Here is a 20446-nt window from a genome sequence, read left to right on the forward strand (position 1 = left end):
AAATATTAAAGAAGATTTGACAGAGAAAAATGAATAATTAATCATGAAGTGAATGTAAGGAGATATCGGATTTAATTTTTAAACAATTGTAAAAACTTTCACGTTTAAGCTATTGAAAAAAATCTTATTTATAATGTTCGGAGCGGTTAAAAAAGAAAACAAATCGATTTCAGCTCACATTGTACTGTATTTTCAGCTGGTCGCACCGAATCTATGGGTTTGCGCCTTTCGATAGGCAATGCGCACTACACGAACAAGCAATGAAACTCGGTTCAACTCGTGAAATAAAGTAGTTTGATTGGGTGTTGAACAGTGTTTTTTTAAGAGAATACTAACTGTAAAAGATTCTTCATCGGTAACCTCGCAAAGTAAGCGCGTAAAATTAATCCATTTTTTTAAATTTTATAATTTAAAAGAGGTGTAAATTACAATATTTGCAATATTTTCGTCCAACACTTTGCCGATCCTCCGGGTCCAGAAGCATCCGTAAAGCTCAAGAATAGATCCCACCGGTTCCATCTCGAGGATGGTCTAACCCCCATTTTTCGTAAACCCCCATAAGCCCTCCGGACCGACCGTACTTCGCGAACAATTTTCCCTACTCGAAAAACAACCACCCCATCACCCCATCGCGGTGGTTGTTTGCCGCGAAACTGCGATTATGAAGCGAGCCCCATCCGGTCCTGCCTGCTGTGAGTGTGTTCTCGCATGTTGACGTTCTAGCTTCGGCGGTCTTTTGTAGCTTCAGAGTTTGTGCTTCAACAGTGAACAACACAGGCACGTTTAGGGTGGACTTTTTGGCTCGTCAAAATTTTGGAACACCAAATACGAGAATGGTGGCACATTTGTTTTTATGCAGAAGTTTGAAACTCTAAAATATGAGCATTGTGCCTTTTTTTTGGAGTGTTGGGTAAATGTTTAATATAAGTGAGGTTTACACTATCCAACAGTTTCAGTTTTCTCTAGGTAAACTGTCTTCAGATTAATACTAATCATTAATCGAATCAAACAGATTCCTCCTGACGTCCTGACTTTCGACGCTTTTAGGACAAGAATTCCTGCAGAAAATGAAAAATTTGCAACAAAAAACAGAGCTCTACGTTTTCCAACCAGCTAGCTTAAAAACTAGTCCGGTCAAATTGTTTCCTTCTTGTTCCCCCGTCGAAGCACGATCGTCTACTGCTTTGGGCGAGTGGGGAGCACAACAGAAAAGTGCAACCAAACGGTGACGGTAGCTTGATAAAACATCCAACCGCTTCGATCGAACCGAGCCTGGGGTTGGGACCAGTTTTCAGTGGCCATTTTCGCTATCTACTGCTTCGGGACGTGAGTCACTAAAACGTTCCTTCGAAACAGAGAGTAAAAAAACCCCTCCACTCTCGCACACACCCACAAGCACCCTTTTTTTCGTTGGAAGAAGTGACATTCCGCCTCGCGTCCTAGCGTCCACCGAGAAGCTATTTTTTTCCACCAAAAATTTACCTCACCCATTCCACAACCTTGCACGTCCCTGCACGATCAACCTACCCGGCGATGGTGGTGGGCTAGTATCCTTTATTTTAATTTATTTAATTGTCTAAAAAGGTTTCGCCCCAGCCCGTTGCTGGTCCTTCGGCCCACCCTCATAAGCCTGCAGGTTGGCCGTTTGCTAACTGTCCGAATCGTGCACGGACGGCAACGTTTCGCGATAATTCATGGTTGGGAGCGGGAAAGAACGGAAGAAGAAGGGATTCGTAGTATTGGAGAGAGGATGTAAAGGGAACAACAGCACATACAAAAAAAACATGCAGCCATTCACACACAGAGCCAGGTTAGAGGATTTGGTGAGCTCGACAGAAATATTATAAGTACAGTGAGGGAGAAACTAAATGTTACAGGAGTTCCTTAATTGCAAAACTCTTTTAGTTTTTCATTCAGCTGAGCATAGATTTATTATGAGAAACTTCCATACAGAGAATATCAATTTAGACGATCCGGTGATCGAGGGAAAGGTGCGCTACTTTTTCACACGGCAAAGCCGAGAATCGAATCCTATCTGGATCACAAAATGATCTCACTATTGTACTACGACTGTTAATCAACTTCAAGCGCCCAGAAATGACAATTGAACGCTGCGTCAGACACCAACAAATGTGTTTTTTGGTATTGAGAAACAAATGAAATAAGAAATAATTCGACATTTTATTGATATATTTAGTAAATATGGTCTGGGAGAATACTTAGCTGTACATGATCTGTTCTAAAGTTCTAAATATTGCATGCATTTAGGCGCTTTCAACATACCCATTTCTATCCAAATGTAAAGCAATTCAAAAACTCATATTTGTAATGTGTATAGCATACTTTTATGCACTTTGTTAAACACAAATCCAAGCCACAATAGTACCAAGCCAAGATAGCCAACAACTATCGTACCGTACTGTAAACCGTTTCCCACTAAAAACCCAAACCTCCCTAATTTCAAACTAATCGCGGAATGGGTGGGAGAGAAAAACAGAGTTTTTCGCCAGCTCAGATGAAAACTCCTGGTTCCCGGGACCGGGTCCGTTGACGGTTTCGGTGAGTCGCTTCTTTTTTTTTTTTTGCTTGGTTTACCCTTTTTTCCCGCTTCACCAAACACAACCACTCTGGATCGAATGACTGAACGGGGTAGAAAGAAAAAAAAACCTCCCCGTTTTCCACCCCATCCCAACGCAATTTCCAGCGGAAGAGGTTTTTCTACTTTGATAAAAATAAAAATGTCTACCCTCATTCTTCCCCTTCTCGTTTTCCCACCCATCATACCGTTCTTACACCCGATGTTATGCCCTTCGTTCGTTGTCTTCTAAGGTTTCAATCCCTCTAGTAAGAGCGCGCGGAAAAATTGAACGCTTCTCGGTTCTCGGACAGGGAAAAAAAACCCCACCAAAGAAAACCTCTTTTTCTTTAACCTAGCCCCCATCCCCCTCTCCCCCCTTCACCCAAGCGAGCAGGAGGTTGAGAGATAGAGGGAGTCACTTTTTCGTCAGTTCCAGCGTCAGTTCTCTAGTGGGGATTTTTCCTTGCGTTTTTTTTTGCAATCGTTCGATACGTTGCTTCCTAGCATTTCTTGCTGCGGCAAGCGGAAAAAAATAAAACGAGCGAGGATCCCCCCAAACCACGAGCCACCGTAAGGAGTGGGAGTAGAAAAAAAGGGTTCATCCCTTCACCCTCTGTTTCCACGGTGCCCGAGGCTTTCGGTCGGTAAATTTTTTCCAACCCCGGTTCCATTGGGCCAACCCGGTTGTATTAACGCTACTACCGTACCAAGCGGTATCAAGGTGGTAGATATAATTTCCCATTCCAATTGGTCGCCGGGCTTCGGGTTATTTTACTTCCCTAGACGCTCCCAACGTTGGCAGGATAGGATAGCAAAATGCACCCCGACGAAAACGGAGTGAATGAATAACAGCTAGGGCAGGGAGGGGGGAGCTGGAAATGGAGGGATGTATGTGGTCGGTCCGTTTCGGAATGGATTGAAACCGACCTACGGAAGCGGCCCCAGTTGCCGCAGTCTGGAGATTAAAACAGTTGGAAAAAGGATCTTTTTTTTTCGCATCCTTAAGTCCCACAGCGGATTGGGTGGTAGAGCGCTGTCTTTGTGTGTGTGTGTGTATAAGTGAGTGCATGGTTTTCCCAATTTTTCCTAGCGATTCAACATAAAAAAAATACCGAGTAAAGACTTCGTTTTCTCCACACCAAATGAAGAAGGGAAAAAAGACTTGTCTTGACACCATGGTGCACCAGAGCACGGAAATTTTTGGAGAAAAGCCACCCCAACCATTCCATCGTCAACTTCATCCCGAAGGAATAACCACACGAAAAGGAAGCTGAAGAAGACGAGTATAACTCACACGTTTGGCTCAGAGCAAGCTTTTTGGTGGTAAATTTATTTCCCAGACTCAAACACACCACACCCCGGGGATTGGGCCACCTATGCCTTCTTCTTTGCGTTGTGTTTGGAATTTTCATCCCACCTTTCCTTAACACCGTCATTCTCTTTTCATCCCCTTCTACCCAGCAACATCTCGAGGAACACCTCTCTAGGAAGGGAATGGAAAATAGGCAAGGTAAGACAAAATTCAAACACAACTTCTCCGAAGATTGTTTAACAACCTTATGTGCCTATGATTTATTATTAAGAAAATGTTCTTCAAGAAGCAAACCCCACAAACACACACACACATACGTATGCTCTTGAATACCACCCAAAAACGCCCACACATTCCTTGCCAGGATGTAGGAATCAGAATGGGTAGGATGTTTTGAAGGAGCCGTTCCCGTTCTTGAGTCTGCTTTAAAGGAGGAAGCTGGTGCTGGATCCTGTTGTCTCATACATGGGACATACTACACACACACACACACACACGTACAAAGGCTGGGTGGGGATGGGGTTTAGCATTGGCATCGGTAGCAGTTTGTCTCCCCGTGCTTCGTGCTCGAAATCGAAACAACTCCCCTCCCCTGAAGCTCGTACCGGAACACGGAACACACTCAGCCCCAGTTCCCTTAATAACGTGGGGGGAAGTTGTTTAATAAGACTGGCAAGCAGTCAAGCTTCAAAACTCACCCAACCCCCTGGTTGGTGGTGGGATGAGCACCTTGGGTGTGAGGGAGGAGATGGGTGGGAATGCAACATCTTCGCTAACCGTGCCACCCTCGACCCTCCTGTTGGCAGTTGGTGCACAAGCCACACACACATATAGGCCTGCTCAAGTACGCTACCTTTTCCAGCAGTGTGCCAGGTTTAGGCTACCACCCAAGAAGGATGGAGTCGCACTGGTGGAATGAGCAACAACGGGATGGTTGGGTGGTATGTACACTGGCTTCTCGTGTTCTTGGGTGGATAACGAGATTGGAACCACCCCAAACCACCCATCCGAACGTACTGGCGAGATACGGTGCATCTTCACCCGGGGAACCCCACACCAGCGTCGGGACATTGGCCCAAGATGTGTGGCTCCATCGTATCCCCGCATGTGTATGTGTGATTGGTATATGAGCGAAGCGTTTGGATGTATGTGTGCGAGGGCTCACCCCAACCCAACCCACCCGGCGGAGGGTGGTTTACAATCATGACGGACATGGCCCGGGACACAAACTCCCGCCACCGTCCTTTGGATGAGATTTTGTCCATTTTGATCACCTAAACCCCGCTCCCAGGTTGGTGTCCAAACTGGACTTGTGCCCCTTTTGTATGTAGGCATAAGTTCTGCCATTAATTCAACCACTAGAAACACTCACACACACACGTTCACGACACCCCATCCCGAACGTCCAATGTGAGTGATAAACAAAACGTGGTAAATGAAATTTTATGTTCACTTTGTGCACCCCTTTACTTGGCCGGACACCCTCGTGCGGGCTGTGGGATTAAACATTCCCGAAGTTCAACGAATGAGACCGGTATAGAGTGCAATTGCACATGCACCCTTCCCTTGCATTCGATGTGCTCCATTTAGAATAAAGTACCAAAAGCAAAAGGAGTAGTAAAAGTTGACTGCTATTGGGGGAGAAAAAATTCGACCCGAATCGACCAAGTTCGACGAGAAGTCCTCGCGGATATCTTCCGACACGAAAGAGACTCGAGGATGGGGTTTCGGTTGCTGCTTCACCACGAACTACCGCGTAATGCGTGCAACATCAGATGCACCCGGGACCAGCAAAAACTGTACACCGACTCATCGTACTTGTCTCCCCTTAGGGGGACCGAACGCACAAGCACAAACGGGTTGGGATCTTTTTTAAAAATGCACCCCCATCGCCTCGGCTTTAGCTCAATGCATCGCTTGTCATTCGGGTACGCTGGGTTGAGTGCCGTTCAGTCGAATACCGATTGCTAAAGTCTATTTGGGGTAGTCTGTTTTTGAGGTTTTTTTTGTTTGTTACAGCCCTCTTGCACTTTCAGCTTCCAGCATTTCCATTCCCCTGGAGAACTGTCCGGTGCAAGTAAACTCTAATTTATCACACCCGTGTAGTGTATTGCTTTTCCACCCTAGTGTGTAGAAATGCAAAAATGCAAATGCAACCCTACCGGAAAGGCCGACGGTCCCTAGGACCGTTGGAGCAAATCACGGATTCACGGGTGCGGAGTGTTATGAACAATCCGTGCATAGCTGTCGCGCGTACCACCGAGGACGCTGATGATGATGATGCTGGAGGAACTGCACTCCGTATCGGAAGGAATGAAAAAACTGCACTTCTCAGCACTTCTCACACACACACGCGCGCGCACTCGGGAAAGATGCAATTTCCGGACATTTGCAAACGAGTCACAGTACACTGCGTACTGCAACTTCACGACAGCAAAAGGTGCAGGTTGAAAATTGGAAAACGATTGCACGTCGTTGCTGCTGAAAACTCCGACTGGCTCGCTCTTTTTTGTTTACCGTGCCGTCCGGAATTTTTGCATTCCCAACACGGTTGACTTTGTTTTCTCGGGAATGCACCACCATTGTACGTCGGTTTGACCTGTACGCACGGTTGGGTGAGTTTTATTGATGGAACAAATAAACAACAACAAAAACCCCAAGCTAAACTGCCCTGTGTTGGGCAAACGCTCGTGTGTCGGGTGTTGCGACAACCAGTTAGAAGTGTAATTGTGTTCTGTTAAGTTCTGTTTTTGGTTTATTTACTATTTTGATCTGTTTTACATTTAGACGACAAAAGAAGAAGGGAAAATGCACGGGTTAAATTTGGTAGCTGCATTATTTCCGTTATTGTGTTGAGAGATTTCATGAACAGAACGTAATTTGTTGTACTAATTGTTTGATTCTTTGTTTGGAATCGAAGTCATTCTATATCAATCCATAGTCTCTGTGACCAGGATTTACTAGTTTGGGCTGGTTTGACGCTAGCCTTTTTTTGCAACTCCTACAAAAAGCTCGAAAAACATAAATTTTAGAACTACTTTTGCGCCTATTTGTATGCAATCCGCATTACACGAGCTGGGATTTTTGTTTTGATGGCTTTGAGAGACTTTGTTTCTCTGATCATGATTGTTTTACTAACATGGTTTGCTTAAGCTGTTTAAAAATATATTAAAATGACTCCGAAATGTAAGAAATGTAAGAGAAATACAAACAAGCAAGGGGAATAATGCTATTTTGACTTTCAGCCCCAAGAATCATTCGTGAGCATTATGAAATCAAAACACCAAAGCATAATGCAGTGACAGTGTCTGCATTTCACACATATTAACATCTTCGTCACTGCCCTGTGTCATCGATAATCCGAGTTTTGAGCCTTTCCTGTTGACAGCCTTTTCAATCCGTTTCCATCCTTGGTCCCGGTCACGATGACACTTGTCCACTTTGGCATTTAACATTCATACAAATCACTTCCATCATGTTCGCCTTCCTCTTGGTCAGCAAGATGGTCGTCCTGGCGCGTCTTTAACATCCTTCGCTAGCTATCCTATCCCATCCCAGCCGGAAGGGACTTCGACTTTAATCGCACTACACGCTCTTCCACTATCGGAACATGCATACACGATGAGGTTTGTGTTCACTGGTGACGCGAACACAAACAATCAGTTCGGTTCGAACGATTCCTTCACCGGTCGGAGACGTTTACCAGCCATTCCCATTCGCATACAGTTTCGCGAAAACCCATCGTACGCATCGAACCGTTCTGACTGACCTTTCTTAACACCGACCATCTTGGAGAAGGTTATTGGGCGAAGAAAGCTTTCTTATTCCGCGTAACCGATGCTTCAGGAGGTTTATCAAGAGGGTTTTGCCAACAACAAAAGAGTACGCGTATGTGCGTACACGTGTGCTTCAAACATTAAGTGCATCCTCAGCCTCATTCGGCTCAAAGTGAAAGAGTGCAAGAAAAGAAAAATTTCACCCTTGAGTAGATCATTAGACTGCGCACTGCACCAGTAGCGTCTAACGAGCACCATTTTCTCCGGACTCCGGACTAAGAAGTTGCCGTACCGTGTTGGAAAGAAAGCCGGTACCCACCTGGTAGCACTGGTTTTCTTAACCGGATGGGATGCACCGTTCCGGAATGGCAACGGTTCTATCGAACGAGTGCCATCTTGAGCTGGAACAGGCACTTATAAATTATTAGCCACTTTATCCGTCACTGCACGAGAAGTGGACAACGGCAGTGGGAAGTACAGGTTAAGTGAGTTTAATTGAAATGTTGGAAGTATTTTTCAATTAGAATGGATTCAAAAAATCGTAATCCGATAGATGTATGAAATGAATGCTTACATATTTTATTGCTCTGGTCATTTGCTTTATTCTGCCTTTCATTTGCATTGCAATTTATTTATCCTCTAATTGTATATATTTGTTTCTATCATATATCTTTATGTCATTGTCTTACTTTAACTTGATGCTATTGAATTTATCCAAATTTATTGTTTACTTTTTTTGAATGCATTGCGTTTTCCATTGTTTCTTATCGATTTTTTATTTTTTCTTATTTTCTTCCAATCTATCCAAGTATTTTCCAAATTTGTTCTATACTTTTTATTTGATTTCGTTAGTTTCGTCCCAATTCTTCATTATTATATACATTTTGTGTCTCACTATTTCCTTCACCAATTTTGCATGTTTAGCTGTACGCTTAAGTTTCAACTTTTACGCCTCAAAATATCTACAAAACCTGGCAGGAATGCCCATTAAATAAGCTCAGATTGCGGGATGTGCCGGTATGATTTTCTTTCGAAATCACTTACTCCAATAAAAATTGCCATAAAACGACAAAATCTTTCCAACAAATCCTGCCATCCTTCTTAGCTTCCAGACCCAGACGCACGGCCCATTCCCCGTTCCTAATCACAACGAGCTTATATACACGCTCCCAGAAAGCATATGTGCGAAGATGCCGATTATGTATGTGTGCGTGTGTGCATGTGTGTGTGTGTCTGTGTGTAAAATATGCAATCCTCCTGACCAGCCGACCGTGCGTGCCTGACTGTGCTCCGCACAAGGTTCTGGTGCCATGTTCCATGTTTTAAGAAAACACATCCCAATGTGTGTTCTTTAAGATTTCTCATCCCACTCCGTTAGGTTAAGATGGACGAATGGGCGACCCTCCCGATGCTCGATATGTTCGAGACATTTATAGCAACCCATACTCTCCGGTCCGAGCAATTCCTTGGGAAGGAAAAGGCTCAAGATTCTGGTCCGGTTCGACCGGGTGACCAATGCCCGGGCTTCGGGTCCGAAGACGTTCCACCTTCTCACACCTCACACCTCGGTGACTAGGAGTATGGTTTCAGTTTATTCAATCGTCTTAGCTTTTCCCGAAGGTCTCCCCTGTCCAGTCAAGAATGAGTATTGGGGAGGTGGGTGGGTTTGTCTCTCACTCAGGGAAACCAGGAAGTCTTCCTAAGTCTGATCGATTTTTCTTCCACCTCAGTCTCCCTTTCCGGAAGGGAGAGTGGGTTGGTTGGGAGATTTTAGGATGGCCAGGAAGTTGGTTTAAAATCAGTGAGACCAATGTACAAGTTGTGTTATGTTTTTCAGTATAACTACCAGAACTACCTTCCGCTGGTCAGCTCCAGCATCCACCTCCTTGCCTTCGTCAACCAGGCCCACGGCATCCATTTTCCTCATTACCGTGTTTCTGCTTCCGAATCTACCTCCCGTTCGTGCGTGTACCTCATCCTATTAATTGCCTTTGTTTCCTTCCCCCCCTTTTGCTACTGCTTTCCCAGCTCGCACCATGCCACCAACGTCTTCGGGCGTCCATTGGCCCCACCTCGGTGCACACATTGCATCCGAATTCAATTCCAGGCTTCTTATCGATCGTCTATCTTACGGCCAGTCCTTCCCCGACGCAACTACACCCATTTGCCACAGCCTCCCCCTTTAGGGGAGAAGCATACAACATTAGCGCACCTCTCGTCACCACCGTCCCTTGTCACTCCCCTACCATATCCCCATATTCACTATGAGGCGAATGAGAGTGCATAAACAAAACTACGCATCTCATTAGCTAGCGTACAAGTGCATCCATGCGCATACGCTTGCAGCCATGCGTGCACTCGGTTCAATCCCAGTGAATGTCTCTGTGTTCTCCCTGTGTGTGTGTGCGTGTGTCACGAAATCAGTACACCCTTTAGGGCAACGGTGAACGGGGTAAACGGCCTAAACGTACCGATACCCTCTTTGCGAAGATAATTTTCTTCCAGTAAACTATACGCAAGACGCACACACACACACACACACACACGTGTAGTGGTAGGACAATGCAGCTGGCTGGCACGATTGACTGTAGATTAAAATTTCCCAATTTGCGCTCCCTTCCTCTTCTCGTGTGCTGGTGTGGTCAGGTGGAGAAGGCACAAGTGTTTGTGAAATTGTTTAACAGAGTTGTTGTTTTGGTTGATGAATTATGTAGGAGAATGTACGACAAAACACACGTTTCCGTACTTAAAATTAGGATATTTTACACTTCACTTAGAAATGATCAAAAGCCCCTAAATCTATGCAAGCCTTTAGCTTGTCCAATGGTGGAGATTTCTTTTTAAAAAATCAAAGACAAAAATTTCTTTTTTAGTTAAATTAAAAAATTATATGCTATCAGTCGTAAATTAAATTTTAAGGCAAGGGCATAGGTATTGGAATATTGCTGAAAATGTAACTACAATTAATTACCGATCACTATCCACCACTCCATTCTATCGAATAAAACTCTAAGAAAATGCTTCATTCCACTACGCTGCAGAAAGCTATCTTCCAACAAACCCAAGCGACGACAAACCTCAAAACATCTCAACCCTGCCCGTTTTCAGCTACTCCCTAACCCATCCATTATTACCACGAATATTTGTACCACTCATGCTACACAACTCCAACCCTTAAAACCCTACATACAGCAATTTCAATTATTCCCCCGCAAACCTTGGCTAGCCGAATGGAGTTTTCCGAAATGCACGGGAATTGCTTCGGCTCCCACAAAAACTTTACACACAACAAACTACTCAGCAAAATTTTCGCCCAAGAATGGTTTTCTCAGACGTTTGACCGTCCGTGCCTGCAAGAAGTCCAGCCAGATGGAACATCATCACCGGTCGCCGTCAAAACAATCCCGAAACCGGGAAAACCGGGTACGGGAAAGCCAACGGGGCAAGTTTCTTGAACCGTTCGGTGGAAGGTGCATTCCTTAATTTGCACATTTTTGAACGGTTTCCTTCCGGGTTCCTGAACTGGGCTGCTTGCAAGGAGCAAGGTTAAGGTTTTCGGATCGAAGATTTAATGCCCGAGGGCAGATGTTTGTCGTTTTAAAACATATGCGACACACAGGGGGTTTTGGCATAATAGAAAAGTGCTTCATATTTGAAAAAGAATTTAACTCATCCTAAGGCTGTGTTTTTTTGTAATTAGAAGAATTGAAAATTGAGTATGATTAAGTCGAAGTAAACGCGCTACTTCAAGATACTAAACTTCGTGTATTACCCTTTGCCTAATTTTAGGAGCTAACAGTACCCCTAGTGGTCTAATAAAGCAAACACTCACTTGTAAAATATGTCTTCGGTGGGCCCAAAGAAAACAAACCTTCGTTCTGTGGTGCTTAAGCTCATACCGGATAAGAAAACAAAAATCCTTCACCATCCGAGACCATCTCCAAACTAGGTACAAATTGATAGTAAACACAGCAAATGGACACCATCACAGTGTCCGGTGCCAAACATGGTTCTCGGATTTACATTTTGCCAGCACTCCGATACCGAGACACCAATTTCCAAATTTTTCCAATCTACTTGACCATTGCTTTGGACTGTCTTTCTCTCCGGACCGGAAGGATCGAAGCAAACGGATCACCAAACGTCCGATGGAGCGTTTCGTTGGACGAAAACTATCCCCACGGTCGTTTACGGTTTAGGGACTGAAAATGACCAAAAGGATCAGCGTGTGGGCAAGTGTGGGTAAAAAACTTCATCGTCTTCATCGTCTTCACTGCCTCTCACTGCCACATTTGCAATACTTTCTGCCAGTTCTTCTGTTTTGTGGGGCGTTTTTCGCATTTTTTTTTTGACCTTTCAGGACATCGTCCCACATGGCTATTCTTGCTGTACCGTTGGAGGGTTTTGCAGAGCTGCTTCTCGTTCTTCTTCGTCTCGCTCGGTTCAGCTTTGGGGTGTGAGGTACACAGATCCATCGTTCTTCGTTCTTGATTTCCGGTCTTCTGTATCTTCAAACCCCTTGTACCACTTCTGCATCCTGTCTTTTCTCCCTTACCTGTCAGCCGCAGGGCAATCAATGGAAAAACCAGTGTCCAAACGAAAACATCACACAACCCGGGAAAGTTTCGGTGTTCTAAGAAAATCATTTATATATAATAGGATGTCAAAAAACGTCTAGGTTCGAGGACAATGAAATTCTCTTGAAGCAGAAGAAGTATTCGTGGTGAGCATCTTACTAAAAGTAAAGCAAAAAAAAAAAAGGATGGCGCATCATCCAGGGGAGTAAGGTTTTTTTGTGTTTCTGGAAAAAGAATGCTTCGATGGCTCCCTCTTGGCTCCCAAAAGAAAGAATGTGTGGAGCCATTTGAAATCAACCGCCCACCCACCAAGCTAAAGGAGAAGAAGGTGCGGAGACTCGTCCATTTTAGGCTCCTCCCTATCGAAAGGGGTGCAAGGATTCGATAGCTACCGGTCTCTTTCTACATTTTGCCTTTGCCTTTCTCCCCCACACCCTCCCTCTCTTCCTTCCTCCTCCTCCTCCTCGCCCCATTGTTTGGATCACTGGGGTCAATTTTCTGTGGAGGCTTTGCAGCCCCATTCCACAGTGAGGGTAGCTTAAAGTTGGGTGTTATAATGTGCACCAGAGCCTAGGCGTCTGAAGCCCATCCCATTCGGAAAACTGGCTCCCAAGCACCCGAGAAGGCTCCCACCTCCCTCCCACCCGAGTGGGAGGCATTTTCTTGTGCTCCTTAAGGTTTGTATTCACACACATTGGTACATGGATACATTACACATCCATTGCTGCTCCATATCTTCCTTCCAGCAAACACGCACTCACACGTAGACACACGGTCAGCACAATCTGACCACCAACATCAACTCCCAAATCCAAGCCACCCTCAAGAAGGTGGGTTTTGCAAGAAAGAGAAACCCCCATCAACAAGAAGAAAATCGGAGCACACGTACACGTACATACACACGCACGCTCACATACACAGTGCACATCTTACTTGTCCAAAGTCCAATGTCCTGCAGATCCAGGAAGAAGGAGGATGGGAAAGGACGGCACAAAGCAAACCGGGGTGAGGGAGGTGGTTTTCATGCGGTCGACCATAGTGGGTGGCTTGTTCGAAGGTGGGTTGCGTTTTGGGGTGGGTTAGTCGATGAAACATTCACCCACCCTGACGGGTGGAGTGCATCCCTGTAGGTAGCAGTATGAAAATCCCGTACTTCGGGATCAAACATTCCAAGACGAATACGACTGGATGGCAAAAGGATCGGAAGGAAGGTGTGCGTGTGTGTGTGTGTGTGAAGGAAGGAGGAAAGTGGAGACGGGCTTTCAAGGAAACAGAAGACTGCTTAAGATTAAGGAGTTTGTGGGTGGTTAGTACATCCCATCAACCTCATCTCCGCTGCGTTAGAGAATGGGAAGATATTCACAGGAAAATGTGATCCCTGCCCATCCCCTCACCAGGGGATCTCCTATTCCCTATTCCCCCTTTCCTTGGTAGAGTGGTCAGTCCGATGTGTACCTCCTTCGGGTGTGTGTGTGTGTGTAAGAAGACCAACCCAACCCGGCAAGAAGAGAACATTTAAGGAGATACGATGAGATGCATGTTCTAATGCCTTCATCCTTCGGCACTCACCCCCGGCCAGGGTGATCTGCTTCCAAAAACGTTCGGTCCCCGTTCGACAAATCCTTGCCGATGGCTACACGCGCACAGGGACACACTCAGCTTCCCTCTACCTCCTCATAACTCCACCCCTAACATCCTCCCTCTCCAACAGCCAAACATCCACTTCAGAACCTGGACATGCAGGGACACACTCACATACCGTCATCCCCCCCCCCCCCCCCCCCCATCCTATTTCTTAAGATTTTGGATGGCTTCGTCTAAAAACGAGTTGGAGCTCAAGAAATCCATGCGGTTTTTTGGTCCTTGGACCATTCTCTACTTCCCTTTTGCCCTCACCCCCCCCCCCGGAACAACCCTCCCTTTCGTCTCATTTTTCTTTATCAAAAGGATGCCCCATTGGGCTGGGGAGCAGCTTTTATGTTGCCCGATGTCCGTTTCTGTACTCCTAGCTCCTTTTTTTTTGTGTTAGCCCTCAGGATGCTCTGATGTCCCATCGTACTGAGAAATGCGAAAGAATTCTTCCATCCCACCCCAAAACAGGGGGAAAAAGCATAACCAGGACCAAAGATGCGGGTCGCTCTCTAGGATCCTGTCTCTGTATCTCCCTCTGCCATCCCTCCCGGAGTCCTGCAAAGAAAAACTCATCGTCCGGATCTTCATTTTCAGCTCATTCGGCATTGCTTTTTGTGCGGCTGCTTGTCTTGTTCCATTTAGAAGATCCTCATTGGCAAAAGAATGAAGCAACTTTTCGGCTTCGAGAAGGTATACGGGCACAAAACCAGGGGTTTTTCGTTTCATTGCTTTGCGCTTTTTTTTTTTTTTTTGGTCTCCTTCAAACCGATTCCAACCATCCTCATTCTACGCATCTGTGTTTCTTAAGACAAAAGAAGAAGTAAACGAGTGGGAAAGAAAAAGCTGAAAAAGACATTGCTCGGAAGGATGCCTTGTGAGTGGGGAAAATCAATATCAGCAATAACGGTGTAGATCGAAGGGAAAATATTTTTCATTAGCGAATGACCTGCTGATGGCTTGGGAGAATGAACTGTCTGTCAGTGACTTCCTTGTAGACGGTGAAATGTTTTATTTTTCGTTTGGAAGGAGAGTTTTTTCTTTGCTTGGATAAAAATATACAAAGGGATAAAGTGCGAAATATTCGGGCATCGTTGAGAGTATAACAGTTGTAGTTGTACAACGCCTGTCTGTTACCAGTTATTGTTTCCAACAAGGAAAGCTTTTAAGTAAGTCTTACTACAACCTACACTAGTCTGAATATTTATATAGATTGTATGTTTGACTTCTGATGCTTTTACAAGTCTACTTTCCAGCTAGATCGACTACCTTGGCAAGCTGTCATATCTGTTATACAAAGCAGGCATACTAACAGCTGTAAAATTACTACTGATGTATTGTCAGTTCTCAGTAAAAATTGGTCAGTCAAATCCTACAATTTTACGATTTTTTCTAGTAAACGACTCAAACCGAAGCCGAAAGACTAATGTTTTATACTGCGTGTTTGTGGGAGGAATGAAGAGTTACAAAATATATCTTCAATAACATTCAGACAAGGCTCAGTTTTTACATCCAATCTTCGTGTATAGTATAACACATTCAAAACTGTCACACATTCAGCACAACGTAAGGTGAAGCACATTTTTAACATCACAATTTTATTCTAGTTTTAAAGAAGATTAAACCGATGTTTCCAAATCGTCAAAAAAATCCCTCAACATGCATTTTCCAAACGAGGTCAATATCTTCACCATTTTTGGAGGGCTTGCCCCAAGTAAGTTTTATCCCTTTTTCGATACATGGAACGGATGGAAAATGCCAGCTCATTCTCATGCTCATTCACAATCCTTTCCATTGCTGATTCCCACGGAACCAGTCACTGCCATTAAAAATCTTCTCCCAATCTACAGAAGCACAGGTACGCCCTTACCTGGCTAGATGGTAAGGAAGTAATGCAGAAATATCTATCTATCCACCATCAAATGGCGAAATGCGAAAAGCAAGGAAGTGAGGACGGAAAAAGAAAAGGGAAAAAATTACTTAAAAATTATTATTTTTTCTCCCTGCTGCTGCCCCTTATCATTCCTACTTTCGAAGAGTTTAAGCATCTCGCAACCATCGTTGCCCATCGGTCGCACGCTGTCGATGGAAAGTGTTCTTCCCTCTTCCCATTCTGGTGCTGCGGCTCGATCAAGCACAAGATATTCGGATAAACTCTCACAGAACGGGGAAGAAAATGCAGGAAAAACGAATCTTTCTTGGGCGAAAGAATTTCACTTCTTCCTTCCACTTTTATCGAGGAAGGATGGGTTCCGATGGGTACGGCGGAGGAGCCGAAGGGAGGAATACCAACCGAAAAACCTTTCAACCGACAGGAGGGCTGTCGGGTTTGGGTTGTGAGATGTTTGCTGCCGCTTCTAATGCTTCGATTTCTCTTCCTACCGCGTCCCTCGCATCTCTCACGCATCGTACCCGGTTCGTCTTGGTCCTGGTTCGCTCATACTCGCACCACCCCCAAGAACCACCCAAGAAACTCTCGAAGAACGAACGTCAAACCGTTTTCCTCGGCGAATGGGGGTTTGAGTTTGAGATTTTCTGCCCTTGCTCACTTTCCCACCCCAGGAAACCCCTTCGTGATGAGTGTGTGTGTGCCTGTCTGCCCGTTACCGAAGACCCGGGTGCGGACAGTTCCCCAGCCCATCCTTCCGCCAACCTTCCTCTGCCTTCATAGCTTTCCCCAAAGGGTAACGATTTGAAGGCGTATATAGCAAGAGCAAGCTAAATAGGGCCCTTGCTCTACCTCCCGGAATGCGTCGATTTCTCATCCTCTCGATATTCCAATTTCTCCTGTTCGGGTTTCGGGCCTGTCAAGCTGGAGGTTATGTACTCCTGAAGCATCCTGAAAACGCCAGCTACTCGAAGATGCCATCCCATCCCGGAACGAGCTTAGTGTGTGTGTGTCGGTGTGTTTTGGATGGAGGCTAGCATTGATATCAAGAAGCACACTGGGGTGGTGACGCTTCTGACGCTGCTGACAGGGTTTCGCTACGAAGATGTTCCATCTCCAACTCCAAACTTCCAACCGGGTCCGGGTTCTTATAACGGGGCAAAAGTTTTCACTCTCATCACGCTGTTTCGCTTTAATCGAACCCTCGCAACCTCCCATCCCAATTCCTTCACCATTTCTTGCAAAGATCTCTTGGGAGATTTAGCAAAAAAAGGGGAGACGGAAAAAAATTAACTCCATCCATCCCTGTGTTCCGCTTTTTCCACTCTCCGTACTGAGCAACCATGGTTGGTGATGGAACATGCAAGAAGGAAAAATAATTCCCATTAAAAATGAAAACTTTTCGATTCGATGGATTCCGTTCCCGTTTAGATCATTTGGTATCAAGAGTGTAGTACCAACGAGCTAGGTGGGCGATGCATTTCGTCATTGGTGATGTTTTGTAGTATTAAAAATGAACGCTTAGTTTTCGGATGATATGAGTTTAATAATTTAAAAATTCGCTGAGATAATGCGATATAATCTTGAAGATGTGCCCCTGAACGTATGCAATATTGAGAGACTCAGACAATAAATCAGAGCTCTAGTTGAGTATCACTTTGCTTCCTCCTCAATAGTAACACTTTTGCACACAATTTTCCTTCCTTATTTTTGTTACATTTTACTTTAGTCTACAGTCTACAATAGTTTACGAAGTCTTCCAAAATGTTAGCATTTGAACCTTCTTATTACCTTTTAGAATAATTAATTTGCCATGCAGTTTATTCCAGGGAAAAGTTATTACAGTAAGACTTAGCTATTGAATTGTTTCTTCTGATTTATTTCATGGTAAAGATAATTTGAATAGATGATAAAAATAATTGATGAATAAATAATGAAATTATTCTTCAGGGTGATACAATTCTTATCCTTGGTTTAGCCGTGGATAGTGTCATTAGTCTTGCACAGAATCTGACCAGTATTAAATCTCATCACGATCTTCCTCCCGTACGTACGAGGGTACAATGCAGCCGTGAATAGACTCAAGGAGATCAGATATGATAGTTTTCCTCAAGATCCGTTGAAAATATAATGCCAATAGAAAGGAGAAGAAAACTTGATCGTGTGTAACATAATTTAAATTAATTTTTTTTTCACGATCTTCAGGTTATAAATAAATATTTTCTTCCTTTAACGATGTAAGTAAGAACAATTAAAACTAAACCATCGTTAATGTAATCCAATCTTTCTCTTTCATCTGGCTTCCGGAAACCGTCCCGAAAGATCATAGAAAGCCACGAATCTGTCATCCTTTGACACTTGGTAAACCGTACCGTAGTTGCTGCCTCACGCCATTTTACGCTAAGTACCCACGGGGGGCACATTAATTGGCCCACCAATCAAGCGACCCGAAGCGGGAATGGAAAATCCACAAATCCGTATCCAGAGACCGCCTCGAGACCGTTTACGGCAGCTGCGCCCGCGGCCCACGGTCGTACGTCGCCAAATGTGATTGGCAGTGTCTAGGGTTGTCAAGGTGGGTTCCACTACCTGCGACCCTTTTGCTGACCCGTTTGCAACCCTTTGCAAGCAAAGGGGTCACGAATGTCTTAGGTTCCTTAGGTGCGTTTCTTTCGCGGGGTGCTTCGAAACAGCCGAAGACAATCGCTAGGAAGGGTCATGGCAAAGGTCCGTGAATTGGAGGGCAATGAGTTTTCCGAAAAGAAAATGGACGATTACGGTTTAAGGTGATGGGTCACAATATTGGTAATCGTTCATGATTTATAGTGATTCAATTATAGAGCGCGTTGAGATAGTATTTTGGCGCCTAAATGTATGCTCTTCTGCAAGGAAGATGTTTTTCCAACCAATTTTACTGATTGTACAGCCGTTGCATGCTGAAATACCCATAAAAGTAGTAGAACAGACTCACCATATTCAACGCATCGTCATCCTCCAGCCCGAAGCTTCTCGTCACATCGAGATACGTCGAAGTGATGGGTACCGGTGTTCGCCGTTTCTCATCCGCACCTTTATCACTGCGGTTATTGTTTAATCCTACAGCACCGGAACGCTGTTCCCGCTCACTTGCACACACTACACCAAGCTCATTACCACCAACAACGCCACCTGATGCTGCCACTGCTCCTCCCACACGATCAGCTCGCCTCGTCAACACTTCACTTGCAACACGCACACTACCCCCAGTGGAGTTCGCGTTTCCACCGAGGTTTGAGGTTAGGTTCACTAGTTTCCCGCTAGCTGACACTTCACCACCGTTACGCGATCCGTTAGATTTTCCATTTTCGTACAAATTTCGCAACAACTCATAATATCGAAGCGACGATTGGCTTCGTTCGGTCGTCTTATTACATTTCAATTTCACATCCACCGTGCTGCTGCTGCTGGTGCTGCATGATATACGCTCACTAAGCGCACGTCTCGCTGTAACGACGACATCATCTACACGTGGCGCCAGCTTGAGTTCCGATCTCGGGGAGTACACTTTGGTGGTAAGCTTGGAACATTGGCTGCAGAGCGACAGGAACTTGGTGACGGCTTCGCGCGGTAGAAACGCATACGTTTCGGTGATCTGTTCGAGGTGAAACCGAAATTAAATCAATATCCCTTAATGGAAAACATGCTTGAAAGTGAATTATTCTCTCACCGTTCGGTAGGTTCGCTTCTGGCCGGCGTGTCTCGTAGCAAGGCTCCCGAGCGACACATGAACACCGTAGATGATTTCGAAAAAATTCTCCACCACGGCAACCTTCTTATATGGCTGACCAGGTTCCTGTGCAAGATTTTGATAAGTTAAAGTCACATCATTTAATCCTCTCCCTCTATTCCAATTCTTACCAAACCTCCGCTGGGAGCATAAAGCATGCAGCCATCGTTTTCCGGTATGTTCTGATGGGTGAATATATCCTGAAAGTTCCCTGGCTTCGTTGTGGTGAACCCTAGCAACCCAAACAACATGAAAATAAATAATAATATAACCGTAGAAAAACGCTCCCTTGACACTTCTTGACACTTTGTCAATTTGAATTTTCGATCGAGCAGTTATATTAGCTTCATTTGCTCGCTTGACTCCAACAGTTTAATTTATTAAAAACAATGAAAATGCTTCAATCCATTCTTCTTCTATTTTATACTTCAATCCTTCAAAACCTTGTACATTGTAGCTCACCTTTTGTTTTTACCCAAAACCGAAACTTGGAACTATCCGGATTGTTCATCTCCAGCCCAACGAGGGTCTTTATAATACGTGCCTGTTTCTTCAGTGTAATCGTCTTCGTTTTGGCCCGATCACCGTACGTTCGTATAACCCATGGTTGAAAAATCTACATACAAAATAAAAAAAAAAACAAGTAGAAAAATGGGTAAAATCAAATAAGACAAAAACGGCAACAATAAAACACCGCCATCCTCATGCAAATTAATGAATGAATCACAAAATGAATGAATTTAAACGAAACAAATGGGTTGTGGAGAAGAAAGGAGTTGAAAAAAAACGAGGAGGAAAACTAAAACGACGACTGTTGAATATGGAAATTCGTGAGCAAACAAAAAAAAAACTCCTCGGAGCTATCAGCGGAGAGAAAATGGATGTGATTTTTCCTCACCGGAGGAGAAAGAACTGCGTGT

At 44.6% G+C, this 20446-nt stretch overlaps 2 protein-coding genes across 2 annotated transcripts in view; both read right to left on the reverse strand.

Moving 5' to 3' along the window:
- Positions 1-20446, reverse strand: part of LOC126563935 (probable phospholipid-transporting ATPase IIA) — a 415461-nt gene that overhangs the window by 51057 nt on the left and 343958 nt on the right. The gene's annotated exons all lie outside the window — the stretch shown is intronic.
- The window catches only part of LOC126564000 (uncharacterized), a 49196-nt gene that overhangs the window by 27869 nt on the left and 881 nt on the right, over positions 1-20446 (reverse strand). The window contains exons 2-5 of the mRNA XM_050220895.1: positions 19989-20142; positions 19658-19758; positions 19467-19592; positions 18732-19391 (exon numbers count right to left, since the gene is read on the reverse strand). Of these exons, the coding sequence (XP_050076852.1) occupies positions 18732-19391; positions 19467-19592; positions 19658-19758; positions 19989-20142 (1041 nt within the window). The remainder of the gene's footprint in view (positions 1-18731; positions 19392-19466; positions 19593-19657; positions 19759-19988; positions 20143-20446) is intronic.

The sequence above is a fragment of the Anopheles maculipalpis genome, chromosome 3RL (assembly GCF_943734695.1).
Source record: "Anopheles maculipalpis chromosome 3RL, idAnoMacuDA_375_x, whole genome shotgun sequence".
NCBI classification, from domain to species: Eukaryota; Metazoa; Arthropoda; class Insecta; order Diptera; family Culicidae; genus Anopheles; species Anopheles maculipalpis.